The sequence below is a fragment of the Sclerotinia sclerotiorum genome, genomic scaffold, assembly GCF_000146945.2.
Source record: "Sclerotinia sclerotiorum 1980 UF-70 scaffold_27 genomic scaffold, whole genome shotgun sequence".
NCBI lineage: Eukaryota > Fungi > Ascomycota > Leotiomycetes > Helotiales > Sclerotiniaceae > Sclerotinia > Sclerotinia sclerotiorum.
The window spans coordinates 212,077-231,958 of NW_001820809.1; the positions used below are offsets into that span (position 1 = coordinate 212,077).

The following is a 19,882-nucleotide window of genomic DNA, read 5'->3' on the forward strand; positions in this document are numbered from 1 at the left end:
GTGATTAAGTCACGTTATGGACCGCTGAGGAACGCTGGCTGTCCAGGACCGCGCAGCGGTCCTGACTAGCCATAGGCATGAAGGTCTATATAATCAAGATGGATTTCCTTTGTATAGGGCTTCGTGCTCAAGATCAATCATTTAGTATACTCTACTATTAGTTACGAATTGCATCATTGTCATTACTTAAGTCCCTGTTTGACACCTAGTTATAAACCACCTCGAGAGCCTAGAGCACTTCCACGTGATCTAGACGGCAATCCTCGTAACAGAGTGTTTATAGTTTTTATATTTAAAGTTATATATTGGTAAGGCATCAGACCACGCGTTTTATTAGTGGAAATTTCACGCGTCTCCATACAAGGCGCGTCGCGTATCTTTTCATCATACTCTTACCTTCATATTATTCAATTTATGTTGACTTGAATTTTATTGTTTATTACCCACGTTGTACCTAAGACTAATCTCCCGCCCATCCTACCTAACTTATCCCTTCTACTCCATAACACACTTTCGAAACTCCTTTCGTACTGAACCTACATACTACCCTGCGATCAAATCTTCTTGCTCGTCGCCATGGCGGAGCTTCATAGTGAGCTTAACTCACATTTTGATCTCCATAAAATAGCCTTAACAGTTGCGCCCAATTCCGGAAGAGCAGCGGGCGAATTCTGGGCAGCTAGTGAGCAACTAAACTATCTTTTTTCCGTTTCCCGAGTGACTAGAATGCTAATTTTATTCATGTGCGTCAAGTACTCGAACCCGATAAGAATGTCTCAAATTTGAGCTCAGAAGATTTCCATTGGTTCAAGGTTAAAGGCAAACATACTGTCGCAAAAGTGCAGAAAGCATACCACAAGAAGTGTGGTGTTACGATTCTCCTTCGTCAAGGAGATCGAGTGATACCATCGACAACCCAGATGCAGCAAATTAATCATTTCAAGGATGATATCATCATTTTTTCGAGCAAAAGTACATCTGAAGACGATAATGCTGACCTCAGCCGAACGCCATTACAGTCAATTGATGCTGCTAGCCAGAATCGTATGCAGACCCCTTCTCGAACACCTGTCAAAGCCGAGACTGGATCTGCATCGAGGCCGGTGAAAATGAAGGCAGAACCAGACCTTTCAACTGTCTCCCCAAGCCCCTTCAAAACTCCCGCCATCTCTCGCACGTTGCCTGAAGCTGGGACACCCGCATCTTCCGGATCAAGTTCAAGATTAGGTCAACTTGACATTCCTGCACCAGCACCTACTACTGGCTATGATGTCTTTGCTGTATCTCAACGTGATTATCATAGGAATTCCAAACTTACAGCTGGTAAGTCATAGTTTGGTCAATTATGTTGGTTTCCGGGCTAATCTAGAACAGCTGGACTTGATACATCTTTGAGAGATGCATGGACTGTTTTGACACCCACGTCGCGTGAATTTTGGGAACGGAAGGCTACTAACCATGCAAATAATATACCTGCGTCAGTTAATGCTTCTGCGCCGAATGCCCTCTTAGGTTATGAATCTTTCGCTGAAGTTCATCGTGCAAATTATACAAGCTCATCCGCCACACCCGGTAAAGTCAACCTTCATTAACAGTCGTATACGAGCTTTAGCTAACCTCAAATTAGCTGAAATTGAGTCTTCGTTGCGGAAAATTTGGGACAAAATGTCAAGTGATACTCGGGAGTACTATTCAACAAAGGATGCCCAAAAATCGAACACCCCCGTGTCCAACAATAGCCTTTTGTTGCCTGCACCTGCGGTCGATACCAAGCCCTTGCCAGGAAGTTTTAGTCTCTCTTCTAATAACCGCTCAAGATCCGTGACCAAAGATGATCTTGTGATGAAACCTGACGACTATAGCTCAGCATTTAAGGATGAAGGTGGCAGCCCAGAACCAGAACCACAAACTTTAGAGCTCGCGAAGCTTAGGCTTCAACATATCATGGAAGACGGTTCTCCAGAAATACTTGAACAGGAAGTGAAAAAGACAAATGATTTCCTCGATGCTTTGAAGAATCATTTTAAAGTACCCGAAGCGGAATCACACCCAGACACAAGTCATTGGCTTCAACAGATTGGTAAGTGATATCGATGTATCTTCTACTCTGCTAATTGTTTCGGCAGACACTTTGCAAGCTCAAGTTGTAAATACTCCCACAATCATCGGTGTCGTTGGCAATACCGGTGCGGGTAAGAGTAGTGTTATTAATGCCATGCTTGATGAAGAACGCTTAGTGCCCACCAATTGGTATGCTTTCTGTTCCGTCAAGGTGATCGATATGCTTATATATGCTTAGCATGCGCGCTTGTACTGCGGTCGTTACGGAGATGTCGTGGAATTTTAGCGACGACCCGAGCAAGAAGTATAGAGCAGAGATAGAGTTTATCAAAGAATCTGATTGGGAGAAAGACCTCAAGGTATCTTTGAATGAGCTTATTGATGCGTCCGGAAATGTAAGTGACCGAATCTTCCCAAATAACATTACTAACTTCCCTTCAGGTCTCAAGAGATTCTACAAATGCAGACACTGAAGCTGGAATTGCATATGCAAAGATCAAGGCTGGTTAGTTGAATAGAACATTTCACACAGTGCGACTTCTAAGCAGTTGTTTAGTTTACCCAAATAAGACGCATGAAATGCTAGCAAATTCCACTGCGGAGGAGCTCCTTGCGGAAGGCGATGTTCGCACAGTCCTCGGAACCACCAGAACCATTGAAAAATCCTACCCTGAGTTTTTCTACAAAGAACTTCAGCGCTATGTCGACAGTAAAGAAAAGTCTACGGGTGAGAAGGGTCGACCTAGTGAGAAGAAAAAAGAGAAGAGAACCATGGAATTTTGGCCTTTGATTAAAGTCGTGAGAATATTCGTTAAAGCCGATGCTCTCTCCACGTGAGTACTTGAATCGTACTTATTTGCATTTTAACAAAGCTTACTCGTGATTAGTGGTGCTGTTATTGTCGACCTGCCTGGTGTTCATGACTCGAATGCTGCTCGTGCTGCTGTGGCAGCTGGCTACATGAAACAATGCACCGGTACGTACTATTCAAGGGTCGCGTTTGTTGTGTCTTCGTCTAACGCATTACTAGGTTTATGGGTTTGTGCGCCTATTAATCGAGCAGTCGATGATAAGGCTGCGAAATCTCTCTTGGGAGAATCTTTTAAACGCCAACTCAAGTATGATGGGGTGAGCTAATTTGACTGCCATTTCCTCCTTGCAAATGCTAACCCACCGATAGCAATTTTCGAGAATCACATTCATTTGCTCCAAAACTGACGATATCTCTGTCCTTGAAGCTTCCGATTCGTTGGGTCTAGAGGATGCTATGGCGGAAGATTACGCGATGATCGATCAGATTGACAAGCAAGTTGATGAATTGAATGCGAAGATTGCAGATCTTAAGGAAAAAATCGATGTCTATAGTGGAGTTTACAATGATGCAGACGAGAGTCTAGATATTTGGGATGATTTAAGGCGAGACATAGATGCAGGTGAGGCCGTTTATGTCCCGAAGGCTGCGCCTGAAAAGTCTCCCAAGCGAAAGCGTTCTCCCTCCTCAAGCAAATCGCGCAAGAAGATGAAGATTTCCGAAAACGAGGATGATGATGATTCCATTAATGATGACGATGAGGACCAGGAAGATGATGAACTTTCCGATGACGAAACCGACGCCGAAGCCGAGGAAGAAGACCTCGACAAAGGCGATCCTTTGAAAATTGAAGACATTGAACAAAAGATTGATGATCTCAAAGACACCAAAAAGCAAGCTCGGAAGGAGAAGGTTGCCTTGGAATTGGAAATCAAAGAAGTCAAAAAACAATCGAAAGAATTGAACCAGCAAAGAAAGGAAATCGACACCAGAATGCGCGCCATTTGTATTGACGGTCGAAACAAGTATTCAAAAGGAGCTATCCAACAAGACTTTGCTGCTGGTATCAAAGAGCTTGATATGGAAAACGCCGAAGAGGAAGATGCTGAGAATTTCAACCCTAATGAAGACATGAGAGATTATGATGCCGTAGCTCGAAGTCTTCCTGTGTTTTGCGTTAGTAGCAGAGCCTACCAGCAGCTGAATGGAAGATTGCGGAAGGATGCCAAGATTCCAGGTTTCCGCGCTGTCGAGGAGACCCAGGTATGTTGTGATTATTGACAGATTAAAACCCCGCAACTGATAATGTTCTAGATTCCACAACTGCAGGCACATTGCAAAAAACTTACGGAAGCTGGTCGAAGTGCTACCTGTCGTAGATTCCTCAATGCTCTTCTCCAGCTTGTCTTATCCTTGTCCTTATGGTCAAACAACGATGGAACTAATATCAATCTTTCAGATTCACAAAAAATGGCCCAAGCAAGCTGGCTTCAGAAGAATTTAAAAGAATTGGAGAGAAGTCTCGATGGGGCAGTCGGAAGTTGCGTTGCTGACATGAATGATGCTTTAACCGAAAATATATTTGAGAAATTCAGCGAGGCCATTCCATTGGCTGCGGAACAGGCACCTAGCATTGCTGCGAAATGGGGTGCTCCTGTCAACAAGGTCGATCGTGCAGCTGGTGGTTTGTATTTTCAGACATACAGAGGTAAGTTTTCCCCCATAAATCCTATTACCGTGCTAACGGAACCAGCTGTCATTCGTAGAGATGGTGTGTATGGAAATAAGAATGGTAATCTTTGGACTTAGCTTCGCATACAATTTCACAGCTGACGATTTAGCTGCGTATAATTTCAACAGCGATTTGACGGAGCCAATTATGAAACACTTGGCAAATCATTGGGAAAAAAATTTCTCCAGGAGAATTCCTTCCGTGCTTCGAAGTTTTACCACAAAAACCAATTTGATTCTAAAGAATTTCCATCAGGCGGTTGAGAGTAGGAGCCGCAAAAATGGTACAGGAATCGCTGGCTTGGCGATGTTGGCTCAACAACTACGCACGTATGAATCAAGCTTCTCAATCCTAAACATAGAGATGATCGAAGCTATCAACAGTCTACAACGTGATGCCAATCGAGAGTTTGTTCCAGTAATAGCTCAGAACTTGGCCTCATCGTATCATCATTGTGCTGGCGAAAGCGGTATGTTTCAATTTCACTCAGTTGTCAATTTTGGTGCTAAGATTAGTGCTAGGAGTTGGCATGTATAAGCGCATTAAAGACCATTTGGGTAATGAAATTCAACAAAAACGAAACTCCATGTTCAAAGAAAGTTGCGATGAAGTCAAAACCAGACTCAATAAGATGTGTCGACAGGTTGAAGAAAGTATGAACAACAAAACCGACGAAGTCTTTTTGCTCATGCGCAGAGATTACTTGCAAGTTCTTAATGGTGCTCAAGTAAGTGTTGATGTAATGCCTAAATGGGAACGTCACATGCGATCACAAATTTCTCTTGTTCTCGCCACGTTTGACAAAGATGAAGGGGAGAAGATTGCTACTGGTGTGAAGGATGAAGTTATTGAAGATGAAATTTTCAAAGACACTAAGGCCGAAGATCTTGATAGCATCAAGAAGGATGGGTCTGCGGAGGCTAGCGCGGTTCAAGATAATGAAGTTGAGGTTGATGCCATGGGACTGGAGGAGGCAAATGCTCCTACCGTAAAGAGCGAGCAATTCACGGATGATCGGACTGATGACAGTAAGGCACCTGAAATTCGTGAAGCAGATACCAATGCCAGCTCATCTGTAATGGGCGTCCATGGTCCAGCTACCGAAGCCTCGCCTTCTGATTTGCCTTCAACCGATATTCTTGCCTAGAAAACCATGATGGTGGTTCTTCTGCTCACTAAAGCATTATTTACATTCTGTTTCTATGAGATATTTGCTTCATTTCCTCGTTTCTATGGCGGTGTTTACGGATGTTGGAGCACTGATCCTTACTTTTTGACGCGGGGTGTTTTCTGGTGTAACGGGTAGACAAAAGGCTGGGGTGTGTTGATGGGGATGTGTTCAATTTGCTTTGATTCAAACGAGACAATGTCTGGGATGCTAGGGAATTGCTGGGGGATTGCTAATGAAAATGGTTGGTATTGTGAGTTGTTGCAAAGTATCTAGGTAAAACTGAGCTAGTGTATGATCAGAAATTTCATACGTCCAAGTATTTGAGGTTGATTTGTGTGATATGTTATAAGGTTTTCCACGAAGGTATTCTGATAAAGAAGGGGCAAAGCCATCCCTTTCCTCAGTCAACGCTCAATCCTGACCTTGAAGCAACAAGTAGGGTAAGGGCAATGATGCCCGCCAGATATAGAATGTTACCTGCATTTTCAATTTCTGAGGCAACAAACTACATTCATTACCATTCATCACTTCACTTCATACTTGCAAAATCATTACGCTCGTTCCAAAATTTCGAATATTTGTATGCTCTGCATAGTTGTTCCCCTTCTTACAGTCATTATTACACATATCATATTAACAACAAAAGAAATATCAGGTCAATATGCCTTTTCTATCCAGCCCAGCCCAGCCATCCATTAACCAATGTATTCCATCATTGAAGCCAAAGTTATCAGAGATCAAAGTCCATCTGACATTCATCCCTTCGTTTGTTTCAAAAGAAAACAATATTCGACATTCTATCGACAAATTTTTGAACAGGATAGACCGCGCCAGGCACTCCAATGCAAGTATCGAAGAATCGATATCCGCATCCCTGAAGATAGTACCAAGGATACGCAAACTTCTTCCGTGGAAATTTATCAACATTGAGCTAAAGTTTGAAGGTTCGAAAAACGTGCCAACAGTCGATGGAACCTTGAGAAACATTTTAGAAGAATTTGCCCGTGACCTTGGGAGTATTGAAGGTTGCCCTGTGTCTATCCGTACTTCCCCGTTTATACCGGATAGTAGCTCTCGTGTTAGTGGTTTGGTTGATGTAAGTTTTCCTTTGGTGTAGATGTCACATCAATGGAATTACATTGGCACATCCTGAATTTGGAAATCCATACTAATGCTGTATTGATAGCACAATGAACTACTCCATTACATCCCCAGCCCTTGCACGATCAACTTATGGCTGTCTCGACAACTAGACTACGCGAAAACGTCAAATCCAAACGCCGGTTCATTTAAAAGCACGGAGGTAGAAATTGCAAGACTAATTTCAATCTGTCTTAAACAAAGTGGTGTAAAGTTACGTGAAGATTTGAATCAATCATCATCACCATTCGAACACTCCAACTTGGATTCTACATCCGACGATAGCTCTGAGCGTGGTATTCAGAGCTCAGCGCCTGCTGCTGCCCAATCATACCTTAACAAACTATCGGATGTCCCCCAGATACAAACTAGAAATACGGTAGATGGCATTGGAGCCGTAACTATAGAAACCACAAGTTCCACTAATGATTCTGAGGACAGTGGGGTACCCTTGAGTCTAGAAACTGCCCTGTATCGATTTGAAGTGGTTGAATATTGGGTGGAACAAGTTAAACTTGAACGGCAAGATACTGAAGCTAAAGAAAATCTATGTCCATATCCCTTGCAAGAGGAAAATTGTGGTTCAATATTTGAGTGGCCATGGGTTCAAACTGAGTTACCCGGAGCGTGGCGACAACCTTCTCTTACGCAAAGCTCTATTCTAGAAGCTAGCTCTAAGTCATATGTCAAAGAAACACCTTATTTCGTTCCAGGATCCAATTTATCAGATGTAGTAGAGGCTAATGCGGAGACAAAAATTGAGCAGTCAACTTCAACCAGTATCGAAAATTCTCGTGGTGCTTTGCACAAAACTTCGCAAGTGAACCTACTTGAGGAACAGTTTGATTCGAGCTGTATTATTGGAAATGAAGTAGACATCAAACAACCAACTTCATCCGTTTTAGAATGTCCTCATACTCATCTGCGCGGAGGTGGTATTCCTATTCAGAATCATTACAGACCTTGCTTACGAAGAATCAAGAAGAGAAATCTACATGATCATTTCCACCACGACATAGATCTCGGTTATGGTGGATCTCACTTTGCTGCGGAACCGTTTCCTAAGTATGATCCAATTGTGGATTTAACGTATCTATACGAGACGGATGGTATTTATCGTGTTGGTACATATATCAGCCCCACGATGATTAGAAAAAGACGCGAGATGTTGAAGAAAGCCTTAGGGCTGGCATTTGAGAAGGCAATTCACAACATTCGATGTTGTAACTCCGGCGCTGAATCAAATGTCGACCTTATTTCTGAACAACCGCTCCATAGCATTCGAGGCAATGGCTACAGTGTCGAATCCAATCTGGGGTATTGTTGTGGTGCTATGAGCCAGCCCTATGTCAATCTTGATCCTGGATATTCAGATCTCGGCACTGGTTCAAGTTGTATCTATTTAAGAGGAGGAGTTGGAGATACAGATGGAAACAGCCCGAACCCGATCAATTCAACATCAGCACCATCTAGGCGTATTCGCATACGCGACCAATTTTGTGTTATGTTGAAGAATCCCCTGAAATTCATAATAGGGAAGTTTTCTTGCAAGAAACCAACGCAAACCGCACAAGGTGGAGATTATGTTGAGCTCGAAGAGGATCACAGTCATGAAGAACCTGAAGAGAAATTTGAGGAAGAGGTGGCAGAAAAGAACATATCGCATGATATATCTTCAAAAGAGGATGAGTATCAGAGGGTAATGAACGACTATAATCTGCTTTTGGAGCAAATAAATGAGATAAAAACGTCGTTGCGCGAGATTGAAGAAGTTCTCCCTGAAGACTGTGAGGAAGTGCGACAATACAGAAGTATCCGCAAAGATGAAAAGATACTGGAAAACTTTGATAAAAGAATGGTACAGATCGATCGAAAGAAATATGGCCCCCTCGATATAAAGAGCAACCTCAAGTTGATAGACCGCGCCTGTAGAGAAGCGAATGTTGTAAAGGGAATCTTCCACAGAAGAAGAGATCTAGCGCGAATTGCCTGGAGAAAATCGCTTTATTCCCATTCTGAATCAACCAGTACACTATTGCGCGGAGGGGCAGGACCATCGAAGAGATTCCAGCGAAGGCATAGGATGGGTATACAGGAATTCGCAAAATTTGAGTCGGAGAATGGGCTAATTGAAGGACCTGCTTCGACTTCGAGCCAAATGGTCGAGCCTGGGACTCCTACACAGACAGTCGTACCTTCAGATCCTCCGCAAGCAGGAGAGTCTCTGACTTCTGACCAAGCAGTTGTATCCCCGAATCCTGCTCAGGCAGTAGAATCTGTGACTCCTACAGAGACAGTCGTACCTTCAAGTCCTCCGCAAACAGTTTTATCCCCAAATCCTACGCAAACAGCCGAACGTCCAGCACTTCAAACTCACCAACAGCATGATTCGTTAGACAGTGGTGTTGGTGGCTTAAGGGACGCGGAAAGCCAAGAAAAAGATGAATCTGCAGAAGATGAACCTGCACAAGTTGAAGATCCTGTCCCAGCCCATGAGTCTTCACAACCTCAATCTGAATACACAGTGGTGGTTGTAGAAATTGCAGAGAGCTCGGGTGAAGACAATGTTGAGCAGTCTAGTACTATCGAAAATTCATATAGCATCGAGGAGTCAAAAGATGCCGAAGAATTAGAGAGCGTCGAAGACTCAGATGATTTCGAGGAGTCAAAAAGTTTCGAGGGACCAAAAAGTGTCAACGAGACTGGCAATGCAGGAAGTGAGAGTGGCACTGTAGAAAGTTCAGATCTTGAAGAGCCGGAAAGATTTGCTAGACAACGACTTGAAAGAGCACGGGAGCAACTTGAGAGGCAAGAGGAATTAAGAGACGAAATTGGCGATGTAGCAGCAGAATTTTATGGTCTCGTTAACGAGATTGCATTTAAACGCAAGGCCATTTTAGACGGGGACCCTTTCTCAAAGGCCGATTTTGAATACCGTGTTACCGATGAGGATGTGTCGGATATAACCAGATATATTAAGTATAAATGGGACATGACACGTATACTTGATGACACAACGTTTTATCCGTATCAAGTTACACGTGCAGAGAACTGTGTTATAGGGGCAAGGCGCGTGAAGGATATAATTGATAATTGGTACGCTGCGGTAGTTCAGCGGGGAGAAACATCTAGGTTTGAGCCTGTTACAACAAGAGGTGTGGGAATCCTGGATAATTGGGAATACGTCACGACTTTACCGGAGACTTGGTCTTGCCCTACGCTAAGGAGAAGGTCCTCGGCGGATTCGGCTTCCCCTTCAGCTTCACAACCTAAAGCCGTGGTGAAAGAGCGTGGTGAATCTTCAAAAAGCAGCGCTCGTCTCCCGTTTCGACGAGCTTATCCCGTGATTGAAGAACGTGGTGAATCTTCAAAAAGCAATGCTCATGTCGACGATTGGAAAATCACAGCACAAATAAACGAGCTGGAGGCTAAGAACGGAATTGAGGTGACTAGCGTCTCAAGACGTAGTTCAAAGGACCATAGTAATAACGAGCGCGATGCGAAAATCACGTCTCTGAGCGAGAAAGCCGAGGAAGAAGAGTATCAGCCGCAGATCCCCGAACAATGTATAGGGACACTTACGGTACTGGGGGCGTCGCGTGCTGAGGCTGTTAATTTATTGATAGCTACTGATGGGGACGTCCAACACGCGGCTAATATCTTTGTTGAGGAAGATCCCTTGCTGAATAATGATGCGTATGATTTATTAGAGGATGCCGAAGCTGATATAAATGGACTTGTTGCATTGATGGGAGTGTCGCCCCGCAAAGCTTTTATTGCATTGTTGGTTTCGGGGGATGATGTTGAAGAGGCTGCGCGTCATTTATCGGCTGATTCTACTTATGATGCGGATGATGAGGTTACTGAGGCGAGTAATGATGATAAGGTTGTTGATGTTGGTAAAAAGGGAAAAAGAAGTATAACCTTGTGAAGCATCAGCGGATTTTTAACCTTATCATGTAAATAGCGGTTTAGGAAATAATCGAAATATTATCAGCGTGTAAGAATTGCGATTTCTCCGTATTTAATGGTTCTGGAGTGCAGTCTAGAAAAGAAATGCGGTATTTTCGATTTTTGAATTTGCTTGGGAGATTGGAGTGGAGTTGAGTATTGGAAAAACATTGAAATAGTTGTGAAGCATTCAAGTCATTTCAAAGACTGATAGCTTCCTGAATAATAGGCCTAGGTGTGATCTGCTAGCTCGGACTATCGGGCACTCCGCTTTCTCTATCAATTGAAGGCGAGGATGAGGAACTACTATTCCATGTACTACTGCCACGAGAACAATTTCCGTTTCCCAAATTTATCAACTTCCTTCTTCCAAAAAAATCCTTTCACTCGTCTTCAGCTTTCCTTCTCCCCTCCGCAAAATCACTCAACACCTTATTCAAGCCCTCTCTCCTCACACAATTTTCAAACTTCCAACTCGCCGCCAAAGCCTCCAATTCCTCCTCTCCCAACCCTCTAAAAAGCTCCGCAAACTCATCTGCAAAACTACTCGCTACATAAGTTTGTATGATGCCTCTTAAAACTTGTCTCTGGACACCCCAAGGCGTGGGATATTGTTCTTTTGCTTTGGGGGCATTTTCCTCGATCCATTTGATTAAGGGATTTAACGCCTTATCCAACGATTCCGAGGCTGGGGATCCCCAAGCGTCGAGTTGGAGCGCTCGTTTCTTTCGGAGGAATGCGTTGATCAGGCTGTGATAGGGAGATGTGGGAGAGGTGGTTACCATGCCTTGGAGTCCGAGATCTTTGTATAGCCATATGCACCAGGGGATTTGGTATTTATCGTAGATTTTTAGTTGGGCGCCTAGGAGGGAGTAGCGTTGGGCGTTTATTTCTGAGGCGTTAGGCTCGAGTGAGGAGTCTTCGTAGACGGGTCCGAATTCGCCGTTCCAGCTTGGGACGTTGCGGTCTCTCATAAAGGTGCATTTACGAAGGAAACTGGATTCGAGATGGGTGATTTGGGAGGGGGAGCCGATGAATGGGGTGCCGGTGGGGAAACCCATGGAAGAGTAATCGTGGAGGGCATAGGCGCAGTTGGGGAGGATGGTATCGAAGGATTTCCACTCCATTGCGAAGGTGTTTCCGTCGAGCCAAAGGATGTGTGAAGGGTCTATTTGACGGATTTTGGATTCAAAGCGAGTGTAGAATTCTGGAAGACGGTGGTGCAATGGATCACAGGGTTCGTTGATTGGATTATAGCCTGCTATCCAGGGGTTATCGCGGTAGCGGGTAGCGATTTGTGACCAAAGCCATATGGTACGGTCTTGATGATCTTTGTGATCCCAAAATGAGGCATAGTTGGATGTATTATCAGAATGCCAGTCTGGATTTTGGGCACCAGGCACCGTGTGCATATCGAGGATTGTGTAAATATTATGTTTGGCGCACTATTTCTATCAATATTTGTAGACATTGGGCTATGATATCTACCTACAAGCTCAATAACACGATCCAAATGTTTGAAGCCACTTTCTTTCAAAACTCTAGGATTCATATCATCTTCAAAATGTCGATAATTAAATGGCAAACGTAAGCAATTCAATCCCAAACTGGCAAAGAATTTGGCATCATCTTCCATGAAGAAATAATCTAGGAATTTATCAAAGAAGAATTCATATTTCTCCTTCCCAAGAACTTTTAACATGGCAGCTCGATGTTGATGCTCGTGACCTGGATAACCGGTTATGAAATTCTCCATATTCATCCATCCTCCCAAACCAGCTCCACGAAGTATGACTGGTTTACCGGAGGCATCGACGATTTGCTCGCCTTTTACTTGGAGAATGCCATTAGACATGTTGGGGATAGGTAAAACTAAGCTTAAATAGATTTATGTTGAAAATTGTAGACGAGATTGTAGTGTCGTGTTGCAAGAAAATGCTGAATCATAAAGAAAAGAGAAACTGTAAGCATCTCCTCGTGCAAATACATATATTATATATTTTGTTTCAGAGAAAGTCATGAGTTTTGTATTCAGGCTGATATGTGAAGTTGTAAATATTACCGTTTCTGTACAACCCCACCATGTATCCCCCTGCGCTTCTAATTTATCCGGATCAGAATCAGGATTAGATCGACGACAGATTGTTCAAGCGCGCGAATCAAATCACCAGCTCTAACAAAAAGGGCACTTTGTTTGGATTCAACAATTGATATCTGGGTAAGATATTTAGATCTTGGATGGGTGAAATCAAATGACTGAATGATCGGGTAAACATGGAACAACTTGAAAACAGTATCAATACTCAAAATCATTGCTAAAGAGACAATTAACGGCGTAGCTAGTGTTTGAATTTCCTGCTCAATAGTGATTGATTTGTACAATAGAAGTTGTTTAGGGGCCTAGGATAGGATAAATCAAAATCTGATGGCAAAAGTCCGTTCCCAATCAAAAAATCTCAAATAAGAATGTATGCGTGACGTGTGGTGAATAGTGGTAATGACACGCTCTTCAGCTTGAAGACTTAGTCTGAGCACGGAGTATAGAGATGGTGAATCTACTTTCGACTATGAAAAGCAAATCAACCAGGGGGAAGGGGATATGATGAAGGGATCCGGAAGATATATAGTCAGTCTGTAGGCTCAATCCAGACACAGACTTCAACAGCTGACTAGGTGCTTCTCAACAGGGAAGTAGGTCTATCACCTTCATCTGTGCAAAGGTCGTCCTCAATTCCATATCCAACAGTACCATATCCTATAAATCAGCATGTTCGACGGATTTGAAAATAGTCTGCCTCCACGGCCAGTCGCCCCCGGAGGGCCAGCGGAGCGTCATTTCCATTGAAGGTTGTACGGACAAAGGCCTTAGAAAACCATCCAAAGCTGCTGCCCTCATAGAAAAGATTTCATTCATCCGTTCAATGATTTATGTATGATCTTATGTGATCCTGTACTCCGTATGGTCTCATATGATCTCGAATCTTCCAATTGCCGACCTCGGTCCAATATCAACACGTGATACGTAGAAATTCTCCCTCTTCCCTATTTAAGCTTAGCTTCAACGATCGGGAACAGGCCGGAAGCTTTCCTCAGCACAAACACAGTTTACGGTTACGAAAGATTCCTCTCCACCGAAAGTCTTTTCTGTCCCTCCATCAAATATTCAATTGACAACACTCTTTCTTCTTTCCACCACCACCACATAATATATTTTTACATCATGTTCGCCGCAAGAAGAGCATTGACTGGAGCAGTCCAAAGCAGAGCTTTCTCTGCTTCTGCTAGAGATGTAAGATTTATGTTCCATCTAATATTTCTTCTAGCTATTAACTTGGCTCCATTATGAACCTCCAACTAATTTTACTCAAAATAGCTCTCTAAAGTTACAGTTCTCGGTGCCGCTGGTGGAATTGGACAACCATTGTCTCTTCTCCTCAAGTTAAATCCTCGCGTTACTGATTTGGCTTTATACGATATCCGTGGAGGTCCAGGTTCGTCGGCACCATTTCTTACAACAATATTGTTGAGAAGATCAAAGTCGAAAAGGAATTAAATTTACAGATATGCTAATAGGATATTCAATTGAATAAATAGGTGTTGCAGCAGATATTTCTCACATCAACACCAAATCCAAGGTTACTGGATATGAGCCAACACCATCTGGTCTTGCCGCTGCTCTCAAAGATGCCGAAATTGTCTTGATCCCAGCTGGTGTCCCACGTAAACCGGGTATGACCCGTGATGACCTCTTCAACACCAACGCATCAATTGTTCGCGACCTCGCCAAAGCTGCTGCTGAATCTGCACCAAACGCAAACATCCTCGTTATTTCCAACCCAGTTAACTCAACTGTTCCAATCGTTGCCGAGATCTTCAAGGCTAAGGGAGTTTACAACCCAAAGAGACTTTTCGGCGTTACCACTTTGGATGTTGTTAGAGCTAGCAGATTCGTCAGTGAAATCAAGAAGACTGACCCTGCTGATGAGAACATTGTTGTTGTTGGTGGTCACTCTGGTGTTACCATTGTTCCTCTTTTCTCTCAATCATCTCACCCAGATCTCGTTGGTAACGAGAACCTTCTCAAGCGTGTTCAATTCGGTGGTGATGAAGTTGTTCAAGCTAAGGATGGTGCTGGATCTGCTACTCTCTCCATGGCTATGGCTGGTGCCCGTATGGCCGAATCATTATTGAAGGCTTCCCAAGGACAAGCTGGTATCGTTGAACCAACTTTCGTTGACAGCCCATTGTACAAGGATCAAGGTGTTGATTTCTTTGCTTCCAAGGTTGAATTGGGACCAGATGGTGTTCAAAAGATTCACGAAGTTGGAAAGGTTGATGCTGTTGAGGAGAAGTTGTTGGAGGCATGCTTGGCTGATTTGAAGAAGGTATGTTTTTCTGATTTTATCAATACCTTGTGCCATGTTTAAATATAAACTAACAAATTTCCTATAGAACATTCAAAAGGGTGTTGAATTCGTCGCCAAGAACCCAGGAAACTAGACAAATCCTCTTAAAACCTTTATGATCAAAATAATTCGAAAACCACCTACCAATCTCAAAATCCTAAAATGAATTTGGAATGAATCCTTGATTTTTTGAATTCCAATCAAATACTCGCGCTTTTATATCGCATGTATGTACACGTATGATGGAAGGAAGGAATATAGAAAAGATTTCGATTTTTAAATGAAATGGATGAAATGTGTTTGGTTATGATATCTGATTTTTAGCATGTATTATGCAAGCGATGTAAATTATAATGAAATGACTCTCCTCTATGTTATTGTATGTGTATCTCAGTTACTTCCTTATTTGAAAGTCTCCCTTGCCATGAATAGGACTTTAAGATTTGCACCTATGTTCCTTCACTTGTATTCCATCCTCACATTCCCCTCTCTACTAAAGGAACTAACATCAATACTAAACCTATAAGATAAAGATCTCCATTGCTGTATGCATTCTCTCTGCCTCTTCCCTCACTGATTACATATATTTATTACCTACTCATTTAATATTCTCTCCATTCTATTTATTGATCCCGCTTTATCCACTCTATTCTAACATTCTCACTTCCTCGGTATCTTAATACTATTCATCATTTATCATTTATTAATAATTACTTTGAACTCCGAATACTCCACCCTTCTCACCCTACTTACTGATCCTATCATTACTCAGTCGTATACTCTAGGTATTTTGTATTTTTTACATATTTTTTATTTCATTAAAGAGATTGAAATTGGAAAAAATGAAGAGTTTTAAGATTGAATATTAATTATAAGTTTAAGTTTAATTTTTTTTTTTTGATAATTTTTATTAATTTAAATATATTTTAGAATACTTTTATAAATATAAAGCTTTTAATATAATTTCAAAAAAATTTCTTAAATAGAAAATATGTTAAAGTGAATGGTTCCAGCCTAGCACGTGCACAGGGCACTAGTCCTATTAGGACTAGATTGAGAAGCTCTCTGTAGGAGAGCTTCACACTTCTGTAGAACTTAGTGTTACACCTGTTGCGATAGAATGTCACATGACCTTGAAAACACGTGATGGAACGGTGAGGAACGGACGTTCCTAGGAACAATCAGGAACGCCCGCTCCTAGGAGCAACGGCTCCAGACTAGCCATCGGCACAAAGGTCTATATAATCAAGATGGATTTCCTTTGTATAGAGCTTCGTGCTCAAGATCAAGATCAATCATTTAGTATACTCTACTATTAGTTACGAATTGCATATCATTATTGTCATTACTTTATGTCACACTCAAGAATACTGGGTAAAGTATCTTGTATTAGAAAATACTAAGCTAAGGAGAAAAGAAGAAGGAAAACAAGAGTAGCGATTGATTGATTGATTGATTGTGTTTATCGTCATAGGCCGTAGGCCCACGCGCCTTGGCGCGTGATAACCTTAGCCATCTATTCCAGTTTTGGACAAATGACGCTCAGAGGAGAAGCCTCTGAGTGGTTTACTAGCTAGCTAGGGGGAGTATTTATATACAATTTAAAGGGGGCTAGGGCAGGGTTTACATGATTGCCTTCGCAGGTGGGGTTTGAGCCGGTAGGCCTTTTGGGGTTGTAATTGTGGTCATCCTCGTCCACTAGATCACTGGCTCTTGATCTCTCTCCCTTCCCCTCATACTATTAAAACATTGTACTCGAAAACCCTTCATCCCTGATCCCCTTCCCGATACCATCAATCCAATTACTCCTTATATACCAGAACGTACTGTAATCGCCCACCGTCAGGATTGCCTCGTCCTCATTCTGATCATCCTGCCAATAGAAAGCTTATGAAGGAGCACCAATCCTCATATAGCGTAACTATAGCATGCACAGGTAGTGGCTTGTACGGGTGTCCCGATTCCGTAAGTAGCATACCTCCGCTGAATGAGAGCAGAGTAAGTTTCGTCATCAGCTCAGGTCCTTCAACAGTACTCCTCCGGTGTTCCCGTATGGAAGGTATATAAATTGTTGTCGTTTCAGTCGTGTCGATCATGGGAGGTATACAGTATATAACATATACGCGTCAAAGATGTCGAGTTGTACTATATGTTCCAGAGGAGTCTCACTTTTAAGAAGTGAGATGATTTCGTGGCGTATTGTCGTAGATGATGGTGTTGTCCTCTGTTTCGTAATAAAGGTAGTGTTGTAGAGAGCGCATTTCGATAATGCAACTGTCAAAAAACCGCAAACGGGTAAAAACGTCGTGATCGGGCGCCTCTTCCTCTTCCAATTACCACGACTCCATCAAATAACTCAAACTTAGCTCTGCAGACTCTCATAAGAGAGCTGGAGGTTCGTAGGATGCACCGCGTACAGGTGTTGAGTCTTCGCATCCCAACAAGAGTAGCGAGTTTTCCTATGATTAAATACAAACGGGGCATGCCACGTGACCCGGAGGTGTGAGGCGTCACACTTTAAGTCCCTGCTTGACGCCTAGTTATAAACCACCTTCGAGAGCCTAGAGCACTTCCACGTGATCTAGACGGCAAACCTCGTAACACTTATTTAATTTATTAAGATTTTTTAATATTATACTTATTAAAAAATAAATAAAGGATATAGTTTATTAATTATAAATAATTATTTTAATTATATGAATATAAAATTTATATTAAAATATAAAAAATTAAATATTATTCCCCCCTCGCTTCCTCTCATTAAAAAACCCACCTCTTATCAAACCCCCTTCTTCTCACCACCATGTCACGAATCACGGTTATTATAACACAATAAAAGCAAGTACGGCGGTTTTGGCCGCTGTTTCCGAAGGGGGTCCTTATCGATAAGGAATCCTAGGACAAGTGTCCTAGGATAAAATATGTCCCAGGATAACTAGTATCCTAGGACAAAACGATTAGGCAACCATGTAGGCTTAGGACAAGTGTCCTAGGACGCTATTCGTCCTAGAATAAAGTGTCCTAGGATAATATGTGTCCCAGGACAATTATCCTAGGAGCTATATTATCCCAGGATAGGAATCATCCCAGGATTAGTGTCCTGAGGCCTTTAAAGGATCACGTGATGGATAGACTAGATAACCTAGTCTATCCAGTCTAGGGGATAGCCCGGGTAGACCAGTCTATCCAGACTATCCAATGATATTCAGAAGTATATAGTTAAAATAGTTTCATAGTTTAGGAGCTTCGTGCTCAACTTAGTTATCAATTAGTTTATCTATATTCTACTTGATCTAGTAACGACTTCACTTCCAAGTGAAGACCAGTGATAAAGCCTTAACCCACAACTACCAACCAGACGAAACCTTAGGCAGCCGCTGCCTCCAGTACAGCATCGTTACACACCACCACCACCTCTAACAAACCAACGCTCTTTCTTCCCCTCCCCTCTCTCTGCAAAAATAAAAAACTGACACCATCCCCATCCCCGTCCCATCCATCTCCACCCCCTACTCAAATCTCCCAAAACCAAAAAACCCCACCCTAAAACCCCAAAAATCAAAAAATCAAAAACGATGGAGATGCCCGGGATCGAACCGGGGACCTTTCACAAACACACTATTTTATCTATATGTGTACCAACAGACATGCGAAGCGAACATAATACCACTATACTACATCCCCAATCATTAATCCGCTGTAATTTCATTCATTAAGCATAATATTCCTTGAGAAGCTCAAAGAGAAGAGGGGAGGGAGGGGCAACGGAGGGGCATTTTATTTTATTTTATTTTATTTTGGTGGTGGCGGGCTTGAAAATGGGGTAGTGGAGAGGAGCGGTGGAGCAGTGGAGTAGAGTGAAAACAGTAATATAAATGAGTGGGAAATTTCCTATTAATTTTGATTTTGATTTTGATTTTAATATACTCTGTACCTACTTAAATATAATCTTATTATAATCTTATTATTATACCAGTACAAATTTATGATTTAATTTATAAATAAACCAATTACCAAAAAAAAAAATACTAAGCTAAGGAGAAAAGAAGGAAAACAAGAGTAGAGGGTTTTCCTGTGATTAAATACAAACGGGGTATGCCACGTGACCCGGAGGTGTGAGGCGTCACACTATATTATTTATATTATTCATACCCTCCATATATAAACCACTAGACCAGACTAGACCAGACAACTACAAAAGCTTAAATAAATAAACATATAAGTATCTATATAATCTTATTTATATATCACACCATCGCCATATAAATTTGCATATAAGAAGATCTTATGTGTTATATGTAATCTTATCATTTCCCAACCTAACCCATTCATCCCATCCCATTCAATCCCAACCCATCCCATCCATCACACCGCAAACCACAGCCCACAATCCATCCAAAAACATCAAAGCCGTCCTCCCCCTCCAGAAAAAATTAACCCAAAAATCATAAGATTACAATCGTAAAGAATATTACCAAATAAACTACCATCAAGAATAAATACCATTCCTCTCCGTCCATTTCCCCAGCCCATCCCAGTCCATCCATCCATCCATCCCATCCATCCCATCCATCCCAACCCATCCACCTACCAAAAAATAAAAATAAACC

The 19,882-nt window shown here is 42.2% G+C and overlaps 6 protein-coding genes and 1 non-coding gene across 7 annotated transcripts; 4 read left to right on the plus strand and 3 right to left on the minus strand.

Annotated features, from left to right (window-relative positions):
• Positions 1-576: 576 nt before the first annotated feature.
• SS1G_13822 (hypothetical protein) lies at positions 577-5,751 on the plus strand (the record flags this gene model as incomplete). Its single annotated transcript, XM_001585203.1, has 14 exons — positions 577-682; positions 754-1,323; positions 1,483-1,572; positions 1,628-2,080; positions 2,127-2,250; positions 2,300-2,456; positions 2,503-2,566; positions 2,618-2,894; positions 2,949-3,037; positions 3,092-3,189; positions 3,242-4,135; positions 4,202-4,580; positions 4,714-5,073; positions 5,126-5,751. The coding sequence occupies 14 exons, from the start codon at positions 577-579 to the stop codon at positions 5,749-5,751; spliced, it is 4,287 nt and encodes a 1,428-aa protein (XP_001585253.1).
• Positions 5,752-7,008: 1,257 nt separating this feature from the next.
• SS1G_13823 (predicted protein) lies at positions 7,009-10,846 on the plus strand (the record flags this gene model as incomplete). Its single annotated transcript, XM_001585204.1, has 2 exons — positions 7,009-7,058; positions 7,120-10,846. 2 exons carry the CDS (start codon positions 7,009-7,011, stop codon positions 10,844-10,846), a joined length of 3,777 nt encoding a protein of 1,258 aa, XP_001585254.1.
• A 403-nt stretch (positions 10,847-11,249) lies between these two features.
• On the minus strand, positions 11,250-12,721 carry SS1G_13824 (hypothetical protein; the record flags this gene model as incomplete). The annotated part of the gene is made up of 2 exons (XM_001585205.1): positions 11,250-12,311; positions 12,359-12,721. The coding sequence occupies 2 exons, from the start codon at positions 12,719-12,721 to the stop codon at positions 11,250-11,252; spliced, it is 1,425 nt and encodes a 474-aa protein (XP_001585255.1).
• Positions 12,722-14,086: 1,365 nt separating this feature from the next.
• Positions 14,087-15,366, plus strand: SS1G_13825 (conserved hypothetical protein; the record flags this gene model as incomplete). Its single annotated transcript, XM_001585206.1, has 4 exons — positions 14,087-14,155; positions 14,240-14,357; positions 14,461-15,251; positions 15,319-15,366. 4 exons carry the CDS (start codon positions 14,087-14,089, stop codon positions 15,364-15,366), a joined length of 1,026 nt encoding a protein of 341 aa, XP_001585256.1.
• A 1,774-nt stretch (positions 15,367-17,140) lies between these two features.
• On the minus strand, positions 17,141-17,368 carry SS1G_13826 (hypothetical protein; the record flags this gene model as incomplete). Its single annotated transcript, XM_001585207.1, has 1 exon — positions 17,141-17,368. One exon carries the CDS (start codon positions 17,366-17,368, stop codon positions 17,141-17,143), a length of 228 nt encoding a protein of 75 aa, XP_001585257.1.
• Positions 17,369-17,404: 36 nt separating this feature from the next.
• On the plus strand, positions 17,405-18,171 carry SS1G_13827 (predicted protein; the record flags this gene model as incomplete). Its single annotated transcript, XM_001585208.1, has 3 exons — positions 17,405-17,450; positions 17,639-17,667; positions 18,112-18,171. 3 exons carry the CDS (start codon positions 17,405-17,407, stop codon positions 18,169-18,171), a joined length of 135 nt encoding a protein of 44 aa, XP_001585258.1.
• Positions 18,172-18,848: 677 nt separating this feature from the next.
• SS1G_14597 lies at positions 18,849-18,956 on the minus strand. Its single transcript has one exon. It is a non-coding gene; the product is annotated as a tRNA-Ala (tRNA).
• Between the last annotated feature and the right edge of the window lie 926 nt (positions 18,957-19,882).